General features: G+C 38.8%; 1 protein-coding gene across 3 annotated transcripts; it reads left to right on the top strand.

Annotated features, from left to right (window-relative positions):
• Positions 1–5,270: 5,270 nt before the first annotated feature.
• Positions 5,271–8,547, top strand: LOC149835558 (CBL-interacting serine/threonine-protein kinase 21-like). Of its 3 annotated transcripts, none has more exons than XM_090008587.1 (15): positions 5,271–5,608; positions 5,693–5,755; positions 5,951–6,022; positions 6,110–6,217; positions 6,314–6,385; positions 6,471–6,524; positions 6,703–6,828; positions 6,903–6,992; positions 7,102–7,227; positions 7,318–7,422; positions 7,506–7,625; positions 7,709–7,771; positions 7,860–7,934; positions 8,035–8,270; positions 8,354–8,547. In XM_090008587.1, the coding sequence occupies exons 1-14, from the start codon at positions 5,339–5,341 to the stop codon at positions 8,233–8,235; spliced, it is 1,545 nt and encodes a 514-aa protein (XP_089864713.1). In that variant the 5' UTR covers positions 5,271–5,338; the 3' UTR covers positions 8,236–8,270; positions 8,354–8,547. The 3 variants fall into 3 exon arrangements, 2 of the variants coding, with proteins under 2 accessions (XP_089864713.1, XP_089864714.1); XM_090008588.1 differs by having other exon boundaries at positions 8,161–8,270; XR_016432334.1 differs by lacking the exon at positions 7,860–7,934 and having other exon boundaries at positions 7,958–8,270.
• Positions 8,548–27,112: the final 18,565 nt, after the last annotated feature.

The following is a 27,112-nucleotide window of genomic DNA, read 5'->3' on the forward strand; positions in this document are numbered from 1 at the left end:
TTGCTCTAATGTGGTTCAAAGTCCGTGGCTGAGTACACTGCAAAGTTCCATCATCTAAACCTTCAAAGTCGACTTTAGGAGATCAAGAATCAGCAAGTTACTAGACACATTACAAACATTCATTCTACTATTTATGATGAGATGATTTGTCTTATGGTTATGAATGTCAATCAATCAATGCAACATGCAATTTCTATTGAAGAAAAGCTCAAGTCAAAGAGTGATTTGCAGGCATTATCATATTCTCATGCTCCAAGGATGGTTTCCCAACCCAATGAATGAATTTGAACCGACGATGTCAAGACCACCAATTAAAAGGGCTCCAAGCAGACACCACACTGTAACATGAGGAGATTTAGGATCTGCATACAATACTAGATCCCATACATGGGCAACTGAAAGCAGTCAAAGATGCTTTCGATGCGATGCAGTTTGACACTTGGTAGTCTAATGTCCGATGATCGGCAAACAAGTCCAATTGGCTGAGCATGAAGAAAATGATGAAGAGAATGAAGATAAAGGCTAAGAAGCAAAACAGGAGTAGGAGATAATGTATTTTCACGAAGATTATCTATCATGTGGCCTCATGCTTGGTAGTGATGATACCATTACCAACAATTGGTCGGAGTCAAATCCTTCTCAACTTGAAGAGGATGAAGCAAAAGTGGGTCCAAAATCGAATCCACACCAATCAAAGAAAAAGAAGAGAAACAACAAAGGGTGATTGAATTGAAATCTCATATCCAATTGGATCCCTAGTCAGTATTAAGAATTTGGGTTTAATTTTTGAATTTGCTTTCATATTCGGATCTTATCCAAGATCTAGCGTAGGGTTAAGCTTTTCTTTTCATGCTAAATATTTGTTATGGGATTTTTGAGGGGTGGTTGATAGTTGAAAATTTGATATTTTTTCTCTAATTTTCTACATTAATTAATTTGATTGTTTTTCATTAATCCTGCTTTTAGTAGCATAGATTCATTCATAGGAGTAGCGTAACTTAGTTGCTCCTCCACAAATCATACAACCTATTTGCATCATTTTTGGATCCATATTTGACTCCAAAGACGGTAGAATTTTAGATCTAGATATAATCTGATCCTAAGGGCGTGTTTGATGGCCAGTAAAAAAAGAAAGAAAGTACCCGATTGAAATTCTCCAAAACTTGCCTCAATGTAAAAAGCCAGAGAGTTTTTCCCCTCATTTGAATATGTGTGTGCAGCCTACCAAAATTTGTGGTTTTTATCCTGGCCTGATTTTTTTTTTATACCAAGCATCAAACATGCCCTAACTGATGCTACATTCATAGAAAAGGAGTCAAGTACATTGGGTTCCAAGTGAAATTAATTGAGTCGGGTCAGGCCCTGTCCTAACCCAGCTCTGAACCTATTTATTTATCCAATTCCAACCGAGATCAGACCAATCATATCATTATTTGTTTTAAATCCGACATGGATTGCATATATGGATTGGATCCAGTTAGAAACCGGATCTCTGACACGTTTGTACCCTTAATTTCAAGATATAATTTTCCCATCTCTAATTTGATCTTTATCCACACTTTTGATTTATTTTTTTAATTATAGAAGTGGCAAACTCACATGCCCAAATCTTTTGTATAATTAAACACTGAGTGCAGCTGGGCCCAACTTTAGATTCCAAACCATAATGACTCACAGATAAGAATCCACGCATCATTGTCAATCATTTGTATAAAAGACAAGAGCCATAATGAGTCAGCAGCTCCAGAATAGGGTGTTTGTGTATATCCATTCTTATTCACAAAATATTTGTATGGCAACTCTTTTTTTTTTTCGACATTTTCAGATTTTTTCTTTTTCATGAAAAATCTCGGTAAAAATAAACAAGTTATAAGTTTCAAAGATAATAAAACTAATAAAAAATGACAATAACATAAAATGAGTGCTTTGCCCAAAGATAGTGATGTCGATAATGTTCAAATCATGATATATTCAAGTTAATGAGAAAATTGCAATGTTTTTTTTTACTCTGTAATCATATTAGCAGAATATTGAATTTGAGACTTTTGAAAAATATTATGACAGTTGTCACTATACACCAATCACGGCCTTTTGTTTGGGTGCGCTAGCACAAAGCAAAACTCTGTTTTTCTTTTTTTGAAAGGCAAGCTGTGGTTAGAATAGACATACAACTATACCATTGGGTTTTGAACTTGTAACGTCCCAAAACAAGGTGACCTGCACTGCACTAGCTGCTCCTAACAGACAAACGGAGCTCCCATTGGTAAAACTCTGCTTTTCTATATCAGGTCGGAGGTGCCTTGAATGCCGTTCACCCATGAGATGAGATGAACCGCAAACCAAACCCAAACCCAAACCCAAATACAAACACCGCCATTCTTTCTTGTTTTTCAACTGTTCATTTTTTGTGCTTTAGATGCCGTTCATCTACAAAGATGAATGGCTCTAAAGTTTTTTGTGGGACCCATCTGAGAGGTAAACTATCAAACCTTGGCGTTGAGTATCCATCAAGACCTAGCTCAATTCAGCATCGTTATAATAGCAAGCCAAAATATAATTAGTATCAAAATTAATGAAAACTACAAGGACGAAAACGACGTCGACATGTCGCCTCCGAGGTGGTATCCCATGTGGTAAGCGGGGTCATGTGTCAAGCTGAAGGCCCAGGATCGAATCCCTCCGACTAACCTCAGTTTGACTTTCAAAAAAAGAAAAGAAAAAGAAACTTGTGGATCCCAATTAACGAAAATGCATAAAAAAAAAACATGATGATGGAGGGATTTTTTTCCATTGTTGTCGGTATCGGTCAATAGGTGTCGTATAGGCAGAAAATCAATACGATACTAACCTGAATCGGCTATGTATTAAAAAACATATAAAAATGCTTAAATTTGTTTTTTTAATATTATTTTAATGGTTTTAACACATGTCACATTCTAATTTAATTACATGAAATATTTTTAATTATTTTTTAGTCGATTCAGAACCATTAACTAATGATTCAGGATCGATACTGATACTGACAACATTGTTTTTTCCCACATTTTCGGATTATTTGGGTTGTTCATGCATGCACATGGATACGTAATTGGTAGCATCCACAAACTGTGAAATTAAAATTTAAATCAGTAAAAAAAAAATAGCACCGACCTTTTAAACTGAATTTTCCAATTTCTTTGACAATAGCACATTTAATATACTGAAGTTGATCATTGGATCCACCCATAGCGCCCATATACATAGGGTTTATGTTTGGTACAAATGAATGTACCTGCAATCTAGTTTGAATCTCATGATGCGAGTTTTTTTACACAATCTAACTTCATAGAGGTGTTCAACATACTCGATTTAGTAGGAATAGATTCTTGGATCATGTTTTTCGATGAAAAACTATATTTTTACAAGTTGGGAAAATTGATGCCTACATTGCCGTTGATTTTTTTATTGCTGTAAAATGTGGTATACAGGTCGGATTCCGGTGATCTAAAAGTTGGTTCCAACTAAAACAAAACCTGTAGATCACATCTATGGTGTTAGATATGAAAAAAAAACCCAAGGAAGCTTCGCCCCCATTTGTTAGGTTGTTTATACATACAAATGACTCTAATAAACGCACACACACACACACACACACACACACACATATATATATATATATATATATATATATATATATATATATATATATATATATATATATATATATATATATAGTGCGTAATCCAAACCTCTGGATTTGTTTATCATTGCTTATTCACTATAAATTATGTTTTAGATCAAATCAATTTAACAAGAATTCTTGATTTTTAGTTAATCAAGTTTTTTCATATAACACATTACTATACACTTGCACGCAGGCATTTTGGCAGACCAAGAGAATATACTATGATCACATCGCAGTTCAGAACCACAGTATAACTTTGTTTGGGAGCCTTGCATTGAGATAGAAACATGGTTTCTATGTGTTGCCAAAACATGGTTTCGGAGTTGCCCGCTCCACAAGTTGTTTGGGAGTTGCCCTGAATTTTAGATGGAACTTTTGGTATTCCCATGGATTGCTGTTGCTCCCAAACAATTATAGTTTTTGGGAGCCAAAACAAGTGGAAAGTTTTAACATTCTGGTTTTAAGAGTAAAAAACAATGTGAAATTTGGACTCGTTTGACCATATTTCTAGTTATTTGTTTTGGTTAGATTGAGTCACTCCTTGAGCTTGTTTTCGAGTCAACTGGCCCATGCAACTCTCAACTAAGTTTAGCAAGTCTTCACCATCATGAAGATTTTGGTTAAAGACCAATGATTTCTTGAATGATTTTTTTACTCTAGATGCGTGAAAAAACTCAGCCGCACTCTGCTCCCACTAAAAGGTGCTTGATCCATTGCTCAGTTTCACTGAGAGCAGTTTGACCATCTGCGCATAGTAACAATCAGGGGGGGGAGACAAGTTGTGGGTAGGGTGGGCATGTGTCCAACCTGACCCAGAAAAAAACCCCAGGGGTGGTAATGGGTCACTGCCCACCCTGACCTGGATCATAGGTGGGTAGTGCTCACCCTGACCCGGACTGCAGGTGAGTAGTGCCCTGGGTCAGGGTGAGCACAACTCGTGCCCGACCCAAATGGGTCAGGGTGCCCACCCAAGTTTAAATTCCCGACTCCTCCTGGTAAAAATAAAGTTCCACTAAGCTCTTCCACACCCGAGTCAGCCCCAAACTGTAAAAAACACTGGGTCCATTGACAAAACAAAGTCTTTGACCAGAGCCAAGTCGAGGTCTGGACTCTGGTTCTTGTTGTTGTACCATCTCCAAAGCATTTGATCGGCTTCGACTGGTCAAGCAAAACATAGTCGGGCCAAGACTGCCTCACTTCTTCCAAAAACATTCTGACGCGATGCCTAATTCTTTTCATCATGATTTACATAGCTCTAATCTTTAAAAAGCAAAACCATACAACAGTAACTGTATTCAGTGTGTGTGTGTTTTATGATGAAGGAAAACCCTCACCGAGAACCGGATCACTTAATGGGCTCACTTCCCTACGAGGTAAAACTCCAGGTTAAGGATACAACCACCCAGCCTTTCCTGCCCCAACTGTTCCATTTTTAACCATCTTCATGAATTATAAGACATTGATTTTTTGGCTGTCTTTGAAAATTGGATCTTATGGTATTAGAGAGAGAGAGAGAGAGAGAGAGGTGGTAATAAAAATAACAGTGCAATATTTAGTTGGAGGGAGAGGCAATTCAAACCCACCATTCAAATCACGTTCCCTTGACAGCTAAACGGTCTTTCCCACAAGTTAAATGCATGATGCAGTCACCAACTTGGCATCTCTCATCGCATCATGATGGTTAGCATGTGTTTAAACCTGTGCAACAAAATATTTGCAGACAAAGACGGTGGTTCCTGTGCACCAGGGCTCCCAGACGGCACTCATCTTTCTGCAAAGACGCTGGGTTTGGTCACCATTATCGGGAAATACCAGCTGGGCAAGACCATTGGAGAAGGAAGCTTTGCCAAGGTTAAAGTTGCTGTTAACGCGCAGACAGGCCAGAAAGTTGCCATCAAAATCATCGATAAGCAGATGATCATGGAGAACAAACTCATGCATCAGGTGTTCCTTGTTCCTGATCCTTGTCTTCCATTAGATTTCACTTCATTTCCGTGCTTCAGCTCAAATGTTGACATTGATTTGTAGGTGAAGAGAGAGATCAAAATAATGAAGCTCCTGCACCATCCTAACATTGTCAGGATTTATGAGGTTGGTCGTCCTGTCTCTGTCTCTCTCTCTCCCTCTCTCATAAGTAAATTATGTAGCCCAAGTGCAACCCTTGATGATGCAGCAAGACTGAAAGGGTTGCAATCCAAAGTTTAACATATCTTGATCATCTCTCTCTCTCTCTCTCTCGTTCTTTAGGGAAATCTTGATCATCATTCTTGAGACTGTTTTAAGCAGGTTATAGCAACAAAGACAAAGGTCTATCTCGTAATGGAATATGTCAGTTGCGGGCAACTCTCTGATAAGATTGTGAGCTTCATGACTGCTTTGCTTTTAATCTCCAAATTGAGCACAGAAATTTCCCCTGTAACAAAATTGTATCTGCTATTTCCCCAGGCTTACATGAAGAGGCTATCTGAGGAAGAGGCCAGGAAATATTTCCAGCAGTTAATGGATGCTGTAGATTATTGCCACCGCAGAGGCGTGTGTCACAGAGATCTCAAGGTATAAAAGAACCGTTCATGACAGTTCTCTACCCAATTAGCCATCATGGGACTTGCATAATTTTCTGCTTTGTCTAACCTGTTTTTTCATTTATAGCCAGAAAACTTGCTATTGGATTGGAAAGGAGACCTCAAGGTTTCCGATTTTGGATTCAGTGCACTAAAAAAGGTAAGCAAAGAAAGTAAATTATCATGCTTTTATATTATCACTTGCATAAGGAAGCCTTCTTAATTATCATCTGGTAAACTTGCAGCAAAATAGCCTACTCTCCACTTCTTGTGGATCTCCTAGCTATATTGCCCCTGAGGTACAACGAGAAACTTTCTCGACTAATTCAGGTCTTCAATTTCTTCTATATCCTACAATATCAAACAATTCTATAGAATCATAAACCAAGCACAAGTTCACAAAAGACATTTAGAAAAATGCATTCTTAATCAAAATATTCATATGATAAAATGACTAACATGGAATCTGATTCTCAGGTACTTGCATATAAAAATTACGATGGAGCAGCAGCAGACGTTTGGTCATGTGGTGTGATTGTCTATGAACTACTAGCTGGCTATCTTCCTTTCGAAGATTCCAATACGCTGAATCTTTATAGGAAGGTATGAATAAAATAGTGGGTTACAGTGAGGATGATCATAATTTCAATCTGACAAATTCTGTATCTCATTTACAGATAGGCAGAGCACAGTATGTGTGTCCCTATTGGTTTTCTGCTGGTCAGAGGAGACTGATTTCCAAGATACTAGATCCAAATCCAACACAGGTACCTAATTATATTCCTGGCTGACTTAATTTTTTCAATAAAATAAGCATGCAAGTTCACTAAGTAGAATCAAACTTTTCAAGAAATAACTCCCTACTCCTCACTATAGCGAATGACAGTAGCAGAGATCATGGAAGACGAATGGTTTCAAATGGATTACGAGCCCTCAGTGGGAGCAACAGATGAAGAAATCATAAGTTTGGATGATGTAGACGCTGCATTTGACAACATAACAGTAAGAAACTACATGAAAATATTTCATCTTGATTAATTATTTCTGCTGTGCTGAAAATACACTCAGTCATACATGTACATCACAATATAGCAAACCTCCAACGAGCTGAATATGAAGCACTCGAATTTCATCAATGCCTTCCAATTGATAGCAATGTCCAATGACCTTGATTTATCTGGCCTTTTCAAAGAAGAGGTAATAAAATGTTAAACCCTTGGCTTCCCTCTTCAAAATGCCCATGGGTGTCAGGCCTCAAGTGATTTCCTTCTCTTGTTCAGGATGATGAAAAATGTAAAAGAAGATTTGGGTCTAGGCATCACATCAGTGAGACAATCAAAAAAATTGAGGATGCTGCAAAGGACGTAAGTCTCTCTGTTGAACGGATGAACGGATCCAAGGTAGTATTTCCTTCATTTCCTGCATCCTGTTCTTTAGTTGTGGCCCATAATCTTACAGATAGTTTCTTTTATGAAAATTTCAGATCAAACTTCTTGAGCCCAAAAAGATGACAAAGAGCAGATCTTATGTTAGATTATCAGTAGAGGTAACAAAACTGAATGCTGTTTGTGCAACTTTGCTACTTGTAAGCTTTGTTCTTTCATACTTTAAGAGCAAACACACATCATGGTCAGGTCATTGAGGTGACCCCAACATACTGCATGGTAGAAATATCAAAATCAGCTGGGTATACAATGGAGTATAAAGAGGTACATATTAGTTTTTCGTACAGTTTTGTTGCAGGCAGCATCGAGATCTGAAAGCAGAGCTAACCCAATGCAACTCAGCCTTCCTGACATTCAATTGCAGAGGCTCAAGCAACTTGGATGTGAGAGTAGGCTGAGTGTAAAAGTTGACTGGAATGCCTACTTGAGACTATATCCATGTTTTTCCCAATTATGCAAAAAAGTGCTTACATCATCATTACATACCCAGTTCTGCAGAAGGTTGTCCACTGTGTTTAAAGATAAGCCCAGCACTTCATCAGATATGGCACTATTTCCCACATGATGCAACAATGCAGAAAATACCCCAAAGTCTGGAAGGTGAAGTCCATGACTCCATATATTTTTAACAAGATTTTTCAAACAAAATATATACCATATACTGATATTCTTAACTCTTACAGTTTAGAGGATGCAGTTGGCAGTAAGGAGACAAGAGAATACCATCGGGGCTATTCTTCTTCTTGACAGTATTCTGTTCATATCAATGTTATGTCCAAGCCAAGTTTTTTGGTAGTTCACAGAAGAGCAAACTTACAGATCGCTTGGTTCTTGTAATCTTGACATTGTGAATAAAACTACAGATCAATTGATGTCCTGTTTGATTTCAATCTTGTAATTGTCAAATAATCAAAAGAAATATAAATCACACAGAACACTCGAATATATGTGGTTCGGCAATCAAGCCTACATCCACGATGACGTTTCCCTCGTATTTTCTTATTTCTTATATGCTCTCTTGAACATCCTTATATATCTCTCAATGGACACAACAACACATCTTCCATTTGAGAGTCTCCAGCTACATTAGGATAAAGATAAAGCAAAGAACTAGGAGTAGTTATAACAACTTGATAACATCAGCTCCTATCTGATCATATCAGATAACACTCCCCCTCAAGCTGGGAAGGTCAAGTCTGTCATTCCCAGCATGGTGATGATACTTTGGAACCGATGATGAGCAAGAGCTTTAGTGAAGACATGTGCTAGTTGTTCTTCACTTCTTACAAATGGTGTTGAAATAATATTGGCCTAAACTTTTTTGCGAATAAAATGACAATCGATCTCTATGTGTTTAGTCCTTTCAAGAAAAATAGGATTGGTACTACTATGAATTGCAGCTTGATTATCACATTTGAGTTGCATTGGCTTGTCATGACAAAATCCGATGTCTTTGAGGATATTCATTACCCAAATAAGATCACAAGTTGTTGTTGTCATTGCTCGGTATTCTGCTTCTGCACTTGAGCGTGCCACCACACTTTGCTTCTTACTTCGTCAGGTAACTAGATTTTCTCCAAGGAAAGTACAATATCCAGAGGTTGATCTTCTGTCAACTGAATCTCCTGCCCAATCTGCATCTGAATATCCACTTATATCAAGAGGACTGTTTTTTCAAAAGAATACCTTTCTCGGGTGAGCTTTTCAAATATCTCAAAATACGATGAGCCATCTCAAGATGAATAGTTCGCGGTTTGTGCATATGTTGACTCAAGCAATTAACTCCAAACGTAATATCTGGCCTTGTGACACAGTAAGATATATGAGTCGGCCAATGAGTCTCTGAAAGCTCTTGATGTCTTCTACTTGTTCATCTTCTAGATTCTCTTCCTTTTTGTTAACTTTAAATAGTGTCCATAGGCTTTGCACCAAGCATTCCTGTATCTTTAAGAAGATCCAAAACATATTTCTATTGACACAAAAACATACCTTTATCTGAATGAGCCACTTCTATGCCTAAGAAGTATCTCAAACGTCCAAGATCTTTAATTTCAAATTTTGCATGTAACTTTGACTTGACTTTTTCAATCAGGCTGACATTATTTCCTATTATTATGATGTAGTCCACATACACAATTAGAACCACAATTTTTTTATTATTGTGCATGATAAACATGGAGTGATCGAAACTACTTCTCTTGAAACCAATTTCTATCAAGGTTTCACTCAGTTTTGCAAATCAGGCTCGTGGAGACTATTTCAGCCCATACAGGGACTTTTTTAGTTTGCACACCATGTTTTGTTTTCCCTTAACTTCATATCCGGGAAGAAGATCCATGAAAACTTTCTCTTCTAATTCCCCATGCAGGAAAGCGTTTTTAACATCCAATTGAAATGTAGGTCAACTTTTGCTACTGGCTATGGCAAGTAAAATTCGAATGGAATTCATCTTTGCAACTGGAGCAAAGGTTTCAGTAAAATCTACCCCTTCTTCTTGGGTATATCCTTTGGCAACAAGACCGGCTTTGTACCTTTTTATCTTTCCATTACTATGATACCTTATTTTATATATCCAACGACATCCGGCATATTTCTTTTCAGAGGGAAGTTCAACAAGTTCCCATGTCTGATTTTTTTCAAGAGCATTCAACTCTTCTTTTATAGCCTCTTTCCAAACTTGGCTGAAATTGGCTTCTTCAAAAGTGTTTGGTTCTTTGCAAGCATAGACAGATAGAAGGTAGTTTACATACTGAGGACGCAGATTTCCAAAAACCACATTTTGTTCAATAGGACATTGAGTGGATTGTGAAGCACAATAAGTATAGAAATCCCTGAGATGAGCAGGACATCTACTTTCCCTTTGAGATCGACTAAGAGTAGTTACCTCATTGGTGTTGTTACCCTCTTCTTGATTAGTCTCCGTGTGTATCTCAACCTGTTTATAAGCTTGATCATCTTCATTAGCATCTAGGGCCGGCAGAACAAGCTTCAAACTATCAGACTCCCCCTTACGACCAACATCAAATATATGAGAAACATGATTCAAATAATATGACTCATTTTCAAAAAAGGCTATATCACGTGAGAAATAAATCTGTTGATCAACTGGATCATAGCATTTATATCCTTTTTTAACATTGGAATAGCCTAGAAAAATACATTTTAAGGCTCTTTTTTGGAACTTGTTTCTCATATGCCCTTGAACATGAATAAAACACTTGTAACAAAAAACACGAAGATGATTAAGAGAGTGTTTTCGATTCTTAAGAACTTCAAGAGGTATTTTATTGTTCAAAGAAGAACTTGGTATCCGGTTTATAATATAGCATGGGGTGGCAATGTCATCTATCCAAAAAACATGAGGAACATTCATATGAAACATCAAAGCTCTAGCTACATTCAACAGATGATAATTCTTTCTCTCAGGTACACCATTTTACTGAGGAGTTCCCGAACAAGTGGTTTGTAGCAAAATCCCATTTTTACTCATAAATTCTTTCATTTCTAAATTATCAAACTCTTCTCCATTATCGAATCTAAGAGTTTTAATTTTTGCATTGAATTGAGTTTGAACCATACAATAGAACTCCTTAAACATTTTGACCACATCACTCTTTTGTTTGAGAAAGTAAATCCATGAAGTTCGAGAGTAATCATCTATGAAAAGCAGAAAATATTTATATCCCAAATATGAAGTAGTTGGGGCAGGTCCCCACACATCAGTATAAACTAAATAAAAAACATTGCTAGATCATTCATCACTTATTTGAAATAGCAATCTAGATTGTTTTGCATATTGACATGCATCACAAGAGTCAACACAAACTGGTAATTTAAGAAATAAAGATTTCAAAATTTTTTCAGCAGGGTGCCCCAATCTTTGATGCCACAGCTGGTTAGCATCAATGCCTTTGCAAGCTATGTAGCATGTGTCTTCAACGTCCAGCCAATACAGATCGTTCCATTGTGTAGCTCTACCAATCACAGTCTTCAAACTCTTTTCCTGAAACACCATGTAATTAGAATGGAAAACAACCACACAATCAAGTTCTTGAGTTATCCTTTTAACATATAAGATGCTTGCTGGCAAATCAGGGATATACAGAACTTGAGAGGTTCTGTTTTTGAAAAAAATAACTTCACCTATTGATTCAACAGTAACCAGTCCTCCATTGGCAACTCGGACGGGTCCTTTATTGGTGGGTTTTAAATTAGATAACCAAGACTTACAACCCGTCATGTGGTCAGACGCCCTGTTGTCCACTATCCATTTATGAGAACCTTCAAACGAGAAAAAGGCAGAAACCTTACCTTGTTTACCATCGACACCATGCTCATCCAGTTTAGTCATTGCAACATTGGTCTTCCCAAATTTTTGAAAAAGACGTTACAGGTCGTCTATGGTGATGTTCTTGTGAAAATATCTAAAAAAAAAGAGATAAAGTGTGCGATGAGCACAACACCACCAATGTGCACAAATGCACAAGAACACTTAGAACAAATGTACACAAAGGTACAATAAAGAAACTCAAATGCACAAAGGCATACAAAATATAAAGAATTTTATTGAGAAGCTTGGAGAACAAAAGCTCCAAGAAGTAAGTATTACAAAGGGGGAACTCCCTTATTTATAATGAGAAAGGAAGCCTTGGAGGGGCTCCACTAGCTGTTGGAGCCCCTCCAACGGTTAGAATTCTAACTGTTGGAGAGGCTCAATAGCTAGTGTTGATCCCTCCAAGTTGACTTTGAGTCAACACAAAAAAAGGATAAAAAATGAAAAAGAAAAAAGAAAAAGAATAAAAGTGAAAAAGCAAAAAGAATTACAGCATATTCATAATTATGAATATGCGCAAAAGGTGAATGACTAAAATACCCTTGCGGGTTTTACAAGAAAAGAAAAGAAACAAAAAGAAACATACATATTTACATATATATATATATAAAGATAGATACATATACATATATACGTGATATATATATGTATATCACTTTATATATATATGTAAATATTTAAATAAAGAGAGATACATTTTAACACCCTCCCTCAAACTTAGGGCACAATGACCGAAAGTTTGCTAAGGAGAAAGTTGAATCTTGGAGAGCAAAGCGCCTTGGTGAAGAAATCTGCCAACTGATATTCTGACGTTACATAAGGAAGGTCGATGATTTTTTGTAGATATGCCTCTCGGACATAATGGCAGTCCATCTCAATATGCTTTGTCCGCTCATGAAACGTGTGATTCTTAGCAATATAGATTGCACTCTTATTATCACAAAACAACTTTGTGGGTTCTTTAATTGGAATCCCCATGTCTTGCAGCAACTGATGAATCCAGACAATCTTCATAGTTGTAGACGCCATGGCTCGATATTCTGCTTCGGTGGATGATAGAGACACCTTCTGTTGCTTCTTACATCTCCATGAGATCAGGGATTCACCTAAGAAAATGCAAAATCCTGTAGTGGAGTGACGGTTATTTGGGTCACCTCCCCAATCAGAGTCAGTATATGCAATTAAATTCAACTCAGAAGAAGAGGAAATGAAAACTCCCTTGTTTAAAGTTCCCTTTAAGTATCTGACAACTCGGAGAACGACACTCATATGAACGGATGTAGGAGCATGCTGAAATTGGCTTACAGTATGCACGGAATGAGAGATGTCTGGCCTTGTGATGCTAAGATACATTAGAGATCCCACAAGTTGCCGGTAGGGGGTAGGATCCTCCAAAGGTTTCCCATCATCGATCTTCATTTTTGATCCCACAACTTCAGGGGTCTCACAGATTTTTTCATCAGTAATACCTGATTTGTCAAGAATCTCACAGGCAAGTTTAGTTTGAGACAAAAAATAGCCTCTATGGGAGTAGGCTACCTCGATACCAAGAAAGTAAGTCAGATCAGATACCCCAGGTCTGACATTTCAAACCTTTCTTTTAAAGTGGTTTTAATGTTTCTGATGCCCTTTATGTCACTACCTGTTATCAACATATCATCAATATACAACAGTAAAATCACAATTCCTGCATCAGACTTTTTGACAAACAGAGCAGTGTCAGTGTAGCATGAGGAAAAACCATTTTGAACCATTACATCATTAAATCGATCATACCAAGCCTTAGGGGCTTGTTTTAAACCATAAAGCGCTTTTTGCAAACGAAGGACTTTCCCCTTTGGTACGTTCATACCAGGAGGAGCATTCATGTAGACTTCTTCATTAAGATCCCCATTTAGAAATGCATTTTTAACATCCATTTGGTAAATATTCCATTTTTTAATAGATGCAATGGTGATCAAACACCTTATAGTAACCATTCGTGCAACAGGAGCAAAGGTTTCTTCGTAATTGATGTCGTATTCTTGACTATATCCTTTTGCGACAAGACGGACTTTATATCTTTCGAGAGTGCCATCACTCTTGGTTTTGACTTTAAAAACCCATCTACATCCTATTGTTTTCTTTCCTTCTGGAAGACATTGAAAAACCCACGTTTTGGCTTTGTTGAGGGCTCTAAGTTCGTTGTCCATGGCATCCCTCTATTTAATCATTTCCTTAGCTTCTTTAAAATTTTTAGGTTCTTGATATGAGTGAATGGCACTAAGGCATGCCCTATGTTTTGGAGAAAAAGACTCAGGATATAAATCTAGAAGGATTTTTCCTAGATCTTTCAGTTCTTCGAGAATTGTTGGAAGATTCACTAAGATCACTATATTTCTCTATTGCACTTCTAAAAGTGCCTTTATCTCTATGAGTATAGGTAATGGGTTCATTTATCATTCCTTCTTCATCATGAATGGTTTGAGGAATACTTTCACTTATATCCTCATTCTCTTTTAATTCATCATCGCTAAAAAAATCTTCATTTCTAGATAATAGTTCAAACAAAAAAGAATAATCGGCATTATCTTCATGATTTTTGTGTTCTTCAAAACCACTTATGTTTTCTAAAAAGGTTACATTTCTTGAAACATATAGTTTATCATTTTTAATATCATAACACCTAAACCCTTTTTGAGTTTCCGAATATCCCAAAAAAGCACAAGGAATAGCTTTGGGAGATAATTTATCATTCTTATCGGTGAGAACAAAACATTTACAACAAAAAATTCTTAACCTATTGTAGTCGGGTTCTTTTTTATACAAGATTTCATATGGAGATATTTGATTCAAGTTTTTGGATGGAAGTCGCTTGATTAGATAAACCGATGCAAGAGCCGCTTCGGCCGAAAATCTTTTTGGAATTTTTTGAGAAATTAGTAAAGTTCTTGTAGTTTCAATTATGTGTCTATGTTTACGTTTGGCCAACCCATTTTGTTGGGGAGTTTTGGGACAAGACCTTTGATGAACAATCCCATTATTTTCAATATAACTTTTGAAATCATTTGAGAGATATTCTCCCCCGAAATCGGTTCTAAAAATTTGTAACTTACTATTGAATTGATTTTGTATTAACATGTGAAAGATCTTGAAAGTAGAAAAAACCTCATGTTTATGTTTGAGGAAGTATATCCAACTATACCTTGAAAAATCATCCACATAAATGACATAATATGAAAAACCTCCCTTAGACACAACGGGTGCCGGTCCCCATACATCCGAATGCACAATTTTGAAAGGTTTGGTTGAAAACATAGTTCTTTGTCCAAAAGGTAAGCTTCTCATTTTACCAAGAATGCAATCATTACAATTGAAATTGTCTTTACATAAGGTTTTAGCAAAATGTAAATACGAAAGCTTGACAATATTTGGATGCCCAAGGCGTTTATGCAAACATTTATATCCTTATGTTGGGCAACATTACAAAAAGAGGTTTTTGGAATTTGAAGAAACTCCATGAGATAAAGATCTCCCTTCCTAGAGCCTTCCCCAATCAACTTCTCGGACCGGCGATCCTGTATCCAACATTTATTTGATGAGAATTTGATATAACACCCATGATCCGATAGTTGAGAGACGGAAAGCAAATTTAAATTTAGTTTTGGTATAAATCTAACTTTTGGAATAAAAAAACCTTGTCTTTCAAAATCACCAATTCCTTTTATTTCAAGAGAAGCCCCATCCGCGGTGGAGACAAAAGAGGGTGACAAATTTTTTGAGTATTTAGAAAGTGAAAAAACATTTGGAGTCATATGAAAGGATGCACCCGAGTCTAAGAGCCAAAGAGTCTTACCGGGAGGAGAGAAGGTGGTCATGGCGGCTCCAAAAATGGATCCCTTGAGGAGTGGTTGAAGAGCTTCCATGATTTGATTGAGAGCCAAAGTAGCATGATTGGAAGTAGAAGGACCTTCCTCCTTGGTTGATTGAAAAGTAATAGACATAGCCACCATCTTCTTCCATTTAGGGCATACTGGTTTAATGTGACCCGGTTCTTTGCAAAAATGGCATATGATCTTACTATAATCTCTCCTTCCATAATGCCCACCATTTTCTATTCCTCATTGATTTTTGTTAAAATGAGGGGGTTTATAGATTTTAACATTATTCCCCGGTCTTGAGACGGCATAAGCACCCTCATCCTCATCTTTAGAGGGGACGGCCAACACACTTAGATTGGTTTTATTCATTCCCAATCTAGTTTCTTCTCCACTTAATTTGGTAAGCACATCTTCCAACGGAGGGGAAGAGAAAGAAGATAAGAGAGAGGATCTAGTTTGTTCAAACTCGGGTCTAAGCCCATTTAAAAAATTGAAGAAATGATTTTCTTCTAATTGTTTGGCTCTCAATTCAATAGCCTCACCACTCCATTTAGGTTCTTGGAGGGCAAGCTCATCCCAAATAGTGGATAACTCGGCGAAATACTCTCTAACGGACATTTCTCCTTGTTGAAGGGTTAAGGCCTTCTTTTGGAGATAGTATTTATGGGACAAATCTCTTGAAGTATACATTCTTTCAAGATATTCCCATACTTGACATGCCTTTTTGAACTTTAGAATATTGGCATTAATTTTGGTCTCAACCGAAGAGAAGAACCATGAGAGTATTTTGTAGTTTTTCATTTCCCATTCTTCATGCTTCTTATTGTAATCTTCAAAAGCCTTTTCTCTTTCTTCTCCCTCAAGAACCTTGATCTCCCCTTTGTCAAGGGTAGTAATTTTTGGTACGGGTTCGGGAATAGTTCCTTAACATATCCCCAAAGACCCTTTCCTTTTATATGGGCCTCCATATTCCCGGCCCATACATGATAATTCGTTCCATTCAATTTGAAGCCAAGAGAGAAGTGAAAATCCTTTTCGCCCATTAGAGAGGATACAAAGAGAAATAAATGCGTACCACAATGCGAAATGAGTCCCTTCTTGATGTAGGAAGCTTCCAAAATATAGAATGAAGAGCCGAGTTTTCACTTCAACCACCACAACTTAATGGCACGCTTTACGAGGTATTCCAACGAAGAGAAAAAAGAGCACGATCTTCTTTTCCTTTAAGCCTAGCTCTGATACCATGTGAAAATATCTAAAAAAAAAGAGATAAAGTGTGCGATGAGCACAACACCACCAATGTGCACAAATGCACAAGAACACTTAGAACAAATGTACACAAAGGTACAATAAAGAAACTCAAATGCACAAAGGCATACAAAATATAAAGAATTTTATTGAGAAGCTTGGAGAACAAAAGCTCCAAGAAGTAAGTATTACAAAGGGGGAACTCCCTTATTTATAATGAGAAAGGAAGCCTTGGAGGGGCTCCACTAGCTGTTGGAGCCCCTCCAACGGTTAGAATTCTAACCGTTGGAGAGGCTCAACAACTAGTGTTGAGCCCTCCAAGTTGACTTTGAGTCAACACAAAAAAAGGACAAAAAATGAAAAAGAAAAAAGAAAAAGAATAAAAGTGAAAAAGCAAAAAGAATTTACATAAAGAGAGATAATTATGAATATGCGCAAAAGGTGAATGACTAAAATACCCTTGCGGGTTTTACAAGAAAAGAAAAAAAACAAAAAGAAACATACATATTTACATATATATATATAAAGATAGATACATATACATATATATGTGATATATATATGTATATGTATCTCTCTTTATATATATGTAAATATTTACATAAAGAGAGATACATTTTAACAGTTCTGGTTGCGCTTAGCTGCATTGCCCTGTGAATTCCGCATCAGTCGGCCTACTATTTCCCAACACTTTTCTTTAATGTGACCTAGTTTCTTGCAATGGCTACATCGAGCGCGCGCACAACCAGCACCTTCCTATTGCTTTCCTGCATCTTTGGTGGTCATTTAAAAGGTTTTCTTCATAGTTTCTGCTGTGGAACTAGTAGCTGCATATGCCATCTTTTCATTTAATTTGCTTGAAACCTTCGGCTCACAACTCATCACACGTCTTAGGGTTTCCTCTCGATGAATAATGGAGCAAACTAAATTAAGACTAGGTAAGGTTTGCTCCATGAGAATCTTACCACACAATCCTTCATAGTCTGATCCAAGCCTCACAAGGATTTTAAAAATTTTATCTTCTTCTATCCCTTTCTTTATGATCTCAGGATCCGTTACTATGGGGGTGATGCATGGACAATTCATCCCACATCCCACGTAATGTGCTGAGATATAAACTAAATGGTTTATCACCTTTATCAAGTTTTGAAATGTCTTGATGCAGGTGGTAAATTCGGGTAATATCATTTTTTTCACCATATACTTCCTTTAATGAATCTCAGTATTTCTTTGCAGTATCAAGGAACATAAAACCTTTGACCAATGACGGTTCAATGAAATTTAAAATCCAAGACATAACAAGATGGTTTGATGACACCCACTCATCATACTTGGGATCACCAAGAGGAGGTTGAGAGCATTTACCGTTTATGCAGCCCAATTTTGACTTGCCGCTAAGGAATAAGATCGCTGCTTTAGACCAGGTTAGATAATTTGATCCATTGAGAATAACGGTAGTGATTCTTAACGTTGGATTTGGTTTCTGTCTCATGGCAGTAACTCCTTGTGGCATGCTGTTAACAATTCTAGAATTATCGCTTCCAGATATTCTCCTTTTTCTGCCATGATTTTAAATACAAGAACACAAGGCCTCAAGTTGCCCGCTCTGATACTATGTTAAATAATCAAAAGAAATATAAATTACACAGTACACTCTCGAATATACGTGGTTCGACAATCAAGCCTACATCCACGATGAGGTTTCTCGCATATTTTCTTATTTCTTATATGCTCTCTTGAGCATCCTTATATCTCTCTCAATGGACACAACAACGCATCTTCCGTTTGAGAGTCTCCAACTACATTAGGATAATGATAAAGTAAAGAATTAGGAGCAGTTATAACAACTTGATAACATCAACTCCTATCGGATCATATCAGATAACAGTAATTTGATGTCAGCATAAAAATAACAAATGCCATTATCACTTGTGCTTTCTCAAAGTAATGCATGGAAATCCTTCTGGCACCACTCTAGTATGCAAGACATAAAACTTTTATTAATTCAATATAGTGGCGACTAGAACAACTTAAGTAAACTATTATCCATAGTAATCATTTTAGTTACCATCTTGTCACCACAATAAAAAGGGAAAGTTTAAATAGTTTTGGAAGCAAAAAAAAGGGATAAAACAAAAGCAATTGCCTTCGAAGACCAACAATTCTGGCTTAACGTCCATATAGATGTCAGATCCAAGATCCATGGTCCAAATCCGTTTGGATATGGAGGAAGCCAGCCTATGAAGGACTCTTCTAATGTGGATGCTAAGGACTATTCTAATGTGGACTTCTCTTATGTAACCTTCCCTAATGAGAGCAAAAAAGTCAAGCTCCACAAAGACACATTGAAAGAGAGCAACCCAAAAGAGAAAGACTCCCAACTCTGTGTAATGTCTTCCCCTAATGTGGGAGACTCTTATTCAACCTTTAACTCTTCATCCTTAAATAGAAGAGCCTATCACGTTGAATGTGAAAGAGATAGAGGTATCGTGGACGTAGGTCACTAAAGACCGAACCACGTTAAAAACATTTTTCCAGTGAGTGTGTTGAATCCCTCCTTCACGTGAAAATCGACATCTTAGACATGTGTTTCTCATCCACACATCCATTGATTTCTTTATGGTATCAGATTCTAATCTTGAGCAGTCGCTATAGCAAAGATTTATCTTGTTTTGGTTGTATGCTCGATTCAGGATGGATCCTTCATCGTTTGAGATAAGTTTTCCCGTCTCATCTTTGACTATTTTGCCCTTACTTAGCTCTCTTCAGTCTTTTCTCTTTACCAAATTAACTGCAGAAAATTATATGCTATGAGAGTCTCAATTTACTTCTCTACTCATTTCACATGATCTAGAAGGGTTTATAGATGGATTGAACCCTTGTCCAAATCAATATACTAATGATGAAATTCAGAAGTTGAATCTTGAGTATGTCTCATAAAAGAGACAAGCCCAGACCTTGTTGAGTAGGATTATCTCGTCTCTTACCCAACTTGTGCAAACACATGTCATGGGTTTAAGAACGTCTTTTGATGTTTGAAATACTCTGAGATAGGGGTATGTTGCCCACTCTCGATCAAAGATCATGTAGTTTAAAGGCCAATTGAAGATGATGTGTAAGGGTGACAAGTCTATTAAAGACTATATTCAGAAGGCTAAATCTATTGGTCACCAACTGACCATGGCTATTAAACCTGTTGATGATGAGGATATAGTGATGTCTACCACACGAATCTGCCTCCATCCTTACATCCATGACAACTTGTGTTGAACCCATCTCTATAAGTGAATTGCATCACTTGTTATTGTCAGAGAAAGCGCAACTGCTCAACAGTGAAGAGAAGTTGAGCCATGCAGTGGTGAACTTCACTCAAAGAAATAACGACCGTAATAACTGTGGCAATCGTGGTGGTTTATCTATTCACAGTAACATAGGTAGAAACAGAGGAGTGGCTATCAAAACAATGCAGGTTGTGGTAATCAACAAGGTTCAAGTCAATCCTACGGCCAACAATTCACTGCCAAATCGTGCAACCGTTTGCACAAAATCAGGTTGATGTTGATCCTCCACACATATACTCGGATGACTTCGATATAAGAAACAATAGTGATGCTTGGTACCCTGACTCTGATGCGTCACATCATGTTGCACCAGACTTGAACTCTTTGGGCCTTCATAATGAATATCATGGTGGCAATTCTGTGAAAATAAAAAATGGTAAAGGTTTGAGCATTCTTCACACTTAAATAATTCTCTTTAAATTCCTCTAACTTCCTATTGAAAGATGTTTTACATGTGCCTGAGATTACTAAACAGATGCTTTATGTTCAAATATTCACATAGGATAATAGAGTGATTTTTTAGTTTAACCTTGACTTCTGTTGCATCAAAGATAGCAAAACTGGATAGAGTTACTTGTAGACGTGAGTAAAAATGGTCTATATTCCATAAGGTTTGATGATTGCAATAAGGAGGCCAATATAGGTGAACACATCTCACTAGATCAGTGGCACAATCACCTTAGCTATCCATTTTTTAAAATTGTTAGAACCATTGTTAATTGTTTTGGGTTGTCATTCATAAATAAAAACTCCTTTTAATATTTGTTTAGCGTGTCAAATGGGCAAATCCCACATGTTGCCTTTTTCGTTTTCATTAATCTTGTGACTCAACCTCTTGAGTTTGTCTACTTTGATGTTTGAGAGCCAACCTCTGATTCAGGAAATAATGATATGTGATATTACGTGGTTTTTGTTGATGGGTTCTTAAAATATACTTACTGATATATTTATTGTCACATAAGGCCTTTCAAAAATTTAAAATTTTAGTTAAAAACACTATTGGTAAGAAAATAAAATTTTTTCAGTCAGATGGTGACGGTGAATTCAAAGCCCTCAAACCCTGACTAAATCAATTTGGAATTCAACATTATATCTCATGCCTTTACACCCAGAAACAAAATGGCAGTATTGAGCATAAATGCCAACACATTGTTGAAATAGGTTTGTCCCTCTCAGCACATGTTGGTGTTCCTACACGTTTTTAAAGGTATGCCTTTCCCATATCTGTTTACCTTATAAATTGTCTTCCTACCCCCAACCTTAGGCATAAAACCCCTCTTGAAAATATGTTCAAGAAGAAACCCAATTATGTCTTCTTTAAGACCTTTGGTTGTACATGTTATCCTAATCTTCGATTTTATCTTGCTCATAAACTCGAGTTTCACTCCAAACTTCATGTTTTTCTAGGTTACAGTCCCACTCACCATGGTTACATGTGCCTAGATCCCAAGTATAATAAAACAACCATCTCTCGGCATGTAATCTTTGATGAAACTAGATTTCCTTTATGGCCCGCCCCAGCTTCCGACCCAAAACCACCCGATGTTCAACCTGTGCTGCTCTATGATCTTGGTGTCGTTGACATCAGTAGTCCCCTCTTGGGTCAATCCCCCTTGCTCCCTAGGTCAGATCCATCGAGTTTGGCCTCACCGTTATCCTCTCCCTTTATTGAGTGCTTCTTCGGCCATACCCATTCATAGCCCCCATCCGGTGTCACCCCCTCCTTTGTGCACCCATCGTATGGTGATCCACACCCAAGATGGCACCCTTAAGCCATGTTTGTTCCTCACTATAACCTACTCTCTGCCTCTCGCTCTTCTTGCTGAACTTTCTTCTGATAGAGAACCCACTACTTATAAACAAGCCTTCAATGACCCTCATGTCATGCAGTCCGAATATCAAGCCCTTCTTTGTAATAACACATGGTTGCTTGTACCTCTTCATTCCCATCAGAATATTGTTGGCTGCAAATGAATTTAGAAAATCACACAACGTGCAAATGGGTCCCTTGAACGTTATAAAGCATGTCTCACAGGGAATTGATTTCTTTATGACATTTAGTCATGTTGTTAAGGCCCTCACCATTTGTATAGTCCTTGTCATTGTCGTCGGTAATAACTGCACTGCCCTATTTGGCAGCTTGATGTAAATAATGTGTTTCTAAATGGCAACTTTCAAGAGTTAGTGTGTATGGCCCAACCATCCGATTTTAAGGATCCTCACAAGCCACATTATGTGATCAAGCTACATAAGGCCCTCTATGGGCTTCGATAGACCCCACCTGCTTAGTTTTAAAAGCTCAGTCAGGCTCTAGTTGAATATGGGTTTCACAGCTCCCACGCTAATCCTTCACTGTTTATTTTTAATCGGGAAAATCTTCAACTATATGTTCTAAGTGTATTTTTATTGCAGGCAGCTCCTCCTTCAGCTATTTGGGTCTTAAATTTGCCCTTAAGGATCTTGGTGATATTCATTACTTCTTAGAGATTCACGTTGTTCGATCGTTTAAGTGGTTGCACGCAGCAAAAATACATCTTTAAGCGTCTCTTGTGTACCAACATGCTCTATGCCAAACCAATGTCCACATCGATGGTCACCTCCACTCGTCTGTCTGCTTTGTCTGGGATGCCTATGGATAATCCGACCATATATCATAGTGTGGTCAGTGCGCTCCAATACATCATCCTTACGTGTTCAGATTTATCTTTTCCGGTTAACTCTATTTATTAGTTTATGCATGCTTCGACTACTGAACATCGGGTTGTTGTTAAGTGTATCCTTCACTATCTCAAGTACACTATTCAACATGGATTACGCTTCACGCCTTGCGTCTCTCACTGGCTCTCCATTTATGCCGACGTCGACTGGGCTGGCTCCCCTGATGATTGTAAGACAACTTGGACATATGCAGCATGTATATCTTGGGCCAAACCTTATTTCTTGGAGCTCCAAGAAATAGTCACTCGTCTCTCTCTCAAGTAACAAGGTTGAGTGCCAATCGGTTGCTAACGCTGCTGCCGAGTGCATGTGGCTTCAGTATTTCCTTTGTGAGTTTGGTTATCAGCTTTATGGACAACCATTCATATACTTTGATAATTTTCAGCTACATACCTCTCTGCTCACCCGACCTTTCACAATCGTAGCAAGTGTATAGAACTCGATGTTCATTTTGTTTGGGATAAGGTTGTTGCTCATGTGCTTACCAACGTGTTGACATTCTTACCAAGCCTCCTGTGGTTCAACAGTTCAACTATTTACGGTCTAAGCTCAACATCCAACCAAGTCTGTTGTGATTGCAAGGAGATATCAAGACACATGGTTTGGATCCAAGATCCATATGTTGGACATTTTGGGTTACGGGTCCAACCCACAGTCTGACCCGATTTGACACCATGTTAGTGGGTCACGTAAGTGACTGAATAATGGAGGTAGTGGGTGGGAGTTACGTGAATGTGGAGAGACCACATTCACGTAACTGCCCAATTCTCCATTATATATATGGGGTTTGGGGCTACGAAGTTGATGAGAGTTCATAGCCATATCCTGCCCAAATTCACTTCTGCATTCAAGCTTAAGCAGAACAGGGTCCTGCTCACCGTCGACATAAGGCCTGGGCTCATTGTGGGCGTCGACCGGCTGAGGAGAACGCCGAATCACCTACACATTCAATGGCGAATCCAAGTACGCTCCCTGTCTATTTGTTTTCACAGGGTTTCGCCTCACATTGGGTTATGGGCCCACTACGCTTCCGTTGCGCGTGGCCGTGTAGGCTGTAACGGCGTTTTAGCGGCAGTGGAGTCGCCGTGGGGTGACAACCACTGGTAAGCCGCAGATTGTCGTCGTGGGGCGACAGTCTTCACCGGCTATTGTCACTGGAAAAGGGCGACATCAATTCCCGGTTCAGGCAAAACCTGTGGCCGTTGGGCTGCAGGGAGGTTTTTGCCGTCGCCGGGATTAACGTCGGTGCCCTCGCCTGAAATTTGACCGGCAGATGTAGAAAAGGGGTTTAAAAACCCCTTTTCTCTCTGTTTTTTCCTTTTCAGTTAAAGGGCAGAGGCTTTTGCCGAAAAACAGCAGAGCTGTCATCGGCGGTCTTGTCGGCGCCCTGGATACCCCACCTCATCGCCGGAGCATCCTGCGAAACCGGCGACAATAAATTTTTTTTTTATTTAAACCCTTACCTGTCGCCGGAAAGGGGGTAGGTTTCGACGGGGTCATGCCGTGGGGCTTTTTTGCCGGCAAGGGCAGCCATTGTTCGGCGGCATCCTTGTTGATGTCGTCGGGGCTGTCGCCGGGGCTGCCGCCGGACTGGCAGGCGCTGCCGTGCACTTCAGCCATCGGATGGCAGCCACCATCGTCGCCGTGGGGCGACGTCGTCTGACGAGAAGGGGGGCTGTCGCCGGACCGGCGTCACCGTGGGGTGACGCAGGTCGCCGGCAACCGGCACCGACACCGGTCGCCGTGACGGCGACGTGGGTCGCCGTGAAACCGAAATAGGGGGAAACCGAAAACCCCCTTTTCGGTTTCCCTAAAACTGAAACAGAAACCATCGGGTTTCTGTTTAGGTTTTAAAAAATTGGACCGGATCGGGTCCGGCGAGGAGACCCGTGGACAGATTCGATCCAAACCCTTTTGGGTGGATCGGATCTGCTCCTTTACCTTTTGGATCTGACCCGGACCCATAAAGGTATCGGGTCTGGGTCTGATCCGGAAAGGACCGGGTCCGATCCAGACCCATTTGGATCGGGTCCGATCCGGGACCATTAAGGACCGGGTCAGACCCGGGTCCGGGTAGGACCGGGTCATACCCGGGTCCATATAGGACCGGGTCATACCCGGGTCCATGTTGGACCGGGTCGAACCCGGTATCTGGTTTGGACCGGGTCATACCCGGGTCCATGTTGGACCGGGTCGAACCCGGTATTCGGTTTGAACCGGGTCGTACCCGGGTCCATGTTGGACCGGGTCGAACCCGGTATCCGGTCTGAACCGGGTCGTACCCGGGTCCATGTTGGACCGGGTCTAACCCGGGTTTTGGTTCGGGCCGGGTCCAACCCGTATTAAGTATGGGTCGGGTCAGACCCGGATCCCATTTGAAACTGGATTGGATCCATAAAAACATGATCCAAACACTATTGAGACTGAATCGGATCAGGAACCTGATCCGACCCCTTCTGGAACCGGTTCAGAGCCATTTTTGACCGGTTCTTTCTATTTTTTCACCGGTTCCGGGATGCTGAGACCCTGTTTTCATAAATATAAAGAAATACAAGGATTTTGGCATACGGTTATAGGGTTTTATGAACTTTTGTTCATATTATGTATCGGTTTATAAAGTTCAGAACCGGTTCGGACCCTTAGATGACCGGTTCGGGGCGGTTTCAGACCGGTTCAGAGTGTTTTTAGACCGATTTCTACATGAGGACCCTGGGTTTTACCCATATGAGCATACTTTTGTTATTTTTCATGCTTTATAAAGTATTTATTTTGAATAATGCATGACTTATGCATGTTAATTCATGTATTTAGCGTTGGTTAAGTTATGCATACTGATTTTAAGCATGAATTATAACTAAATTTATGACAATTAGTTTATGCATTTGTGTTGTAATATGAACTGATATTATGTCATGAATATACATGCATTAAAATGTGTGCATGGGTGTGCTCCATAATACAAATAGTTTTTTCGGTAAAAGATTTTGATTAACCGATTCATGTAATTACCAAAGTGATCTGAGTCGTGTTAATTAGAGATTCTTTGGACCGTATTAAGATTCGTAATTATGATTGTGTGTGAATTTATGAAACATCGATTCTACCCAAAGGTAGGTCGTTGTGTTCCAAATTTACACAGGGTGTGATAGTAGATGTGCATTCCAGCCCATGAAGCATGTTCGTACCCAAAGGTACAGTGCTGAATTGCCTCATGGATTCATGATCTACTAGTTTCACCAACTGTAGTCAATTCCTTGGGAATTGAAGAGACGGAGCAATTATGAGTATTTTGGTTTTCACCAAAATGAAACGATAATGGCTCAACTATGTTTGTCTCAGAAAATGTGAAAATAAAGGGTCTCACTTTTACCTTTTCAACACGAGTCTCGTTTGAGCAATAATAGTAACATCTTTCCATTTTTTCGTTCCTTTAATTTATCAGGTTCTTTCCATATCGACGGTTCTAGTAGTATCCCTATCTTAGACGGATCAAATTTTTCTGATTGGAAAGAAATTGTGTTATTCACTTTGGGCTATATGGATTTAGATTTGGCCCTTAGAATTGACGAACCTCCCACTCTTATAGAGCAGAGTACAGCTGATCAGAAGGCTGCCTCTGAGAAGTGGGAGCGCTCGAATAGACTTAGCCTGTTGCTTTTGCAATTTCGGGTGGCTAAGAACATTCGAGGCGCAATTCCTCACTGTAGGACTGTGAATGAATTTTTGGGAGCCATTGAGGCTCAATTCGCCACTTCTAATAAGGCAAGGGCCAGTACTCTCATGTCCAAATTAGTGTTTATGAAATATGCTGGTGACAGTCACATCCGACAACACATTTTAGAAATGAGGAATATTGCGACTCAACTGAATCACATGAAGTTCGCCATCTTTGACTCGTTTTTAGTCCATCTGATCTTAACCTCATTACCTACTGAGTATGGA

This window comes from Nuphar pumila, chromosome 6 (genome assembly GCF_984573655.1).
Source record: "Nuphar pumila chromosome 6, dmNupPumi1.hap1.1, whole genome shotgun sequence".
NCBI lineage: Eukaryota > Viridiplantae > Streptophyta > Magnoliopsida > Nymphaeales > Nymphaeaceae > Nuphar > Nuphar pumila.

Bases quoted from the DNA above. Each gene is read 5' to 3' on its own strand.
- LOC149835558 (XM_090008587.1), top strand. From the start codon at position 5,339: ATGATGGTTAGCATGTGTTTAAACCTGTGCAACAAAATATTTGCAGAC. The intron at 6,386-6,470 runs GTAAGCAAAGAA...GTAAACTTGCAG, and splicing joins GATTCAGTGCACTAAAAAAG to CAAAATAGCCTACTCTCCAC. The intron at 6,829-6,902 runs GTATGAATAAAA...TCTCATTTACAG, and splicing joins CGCTGAATCTTTATAGGAAG to ATAGGCAGAGCACAGTATGT.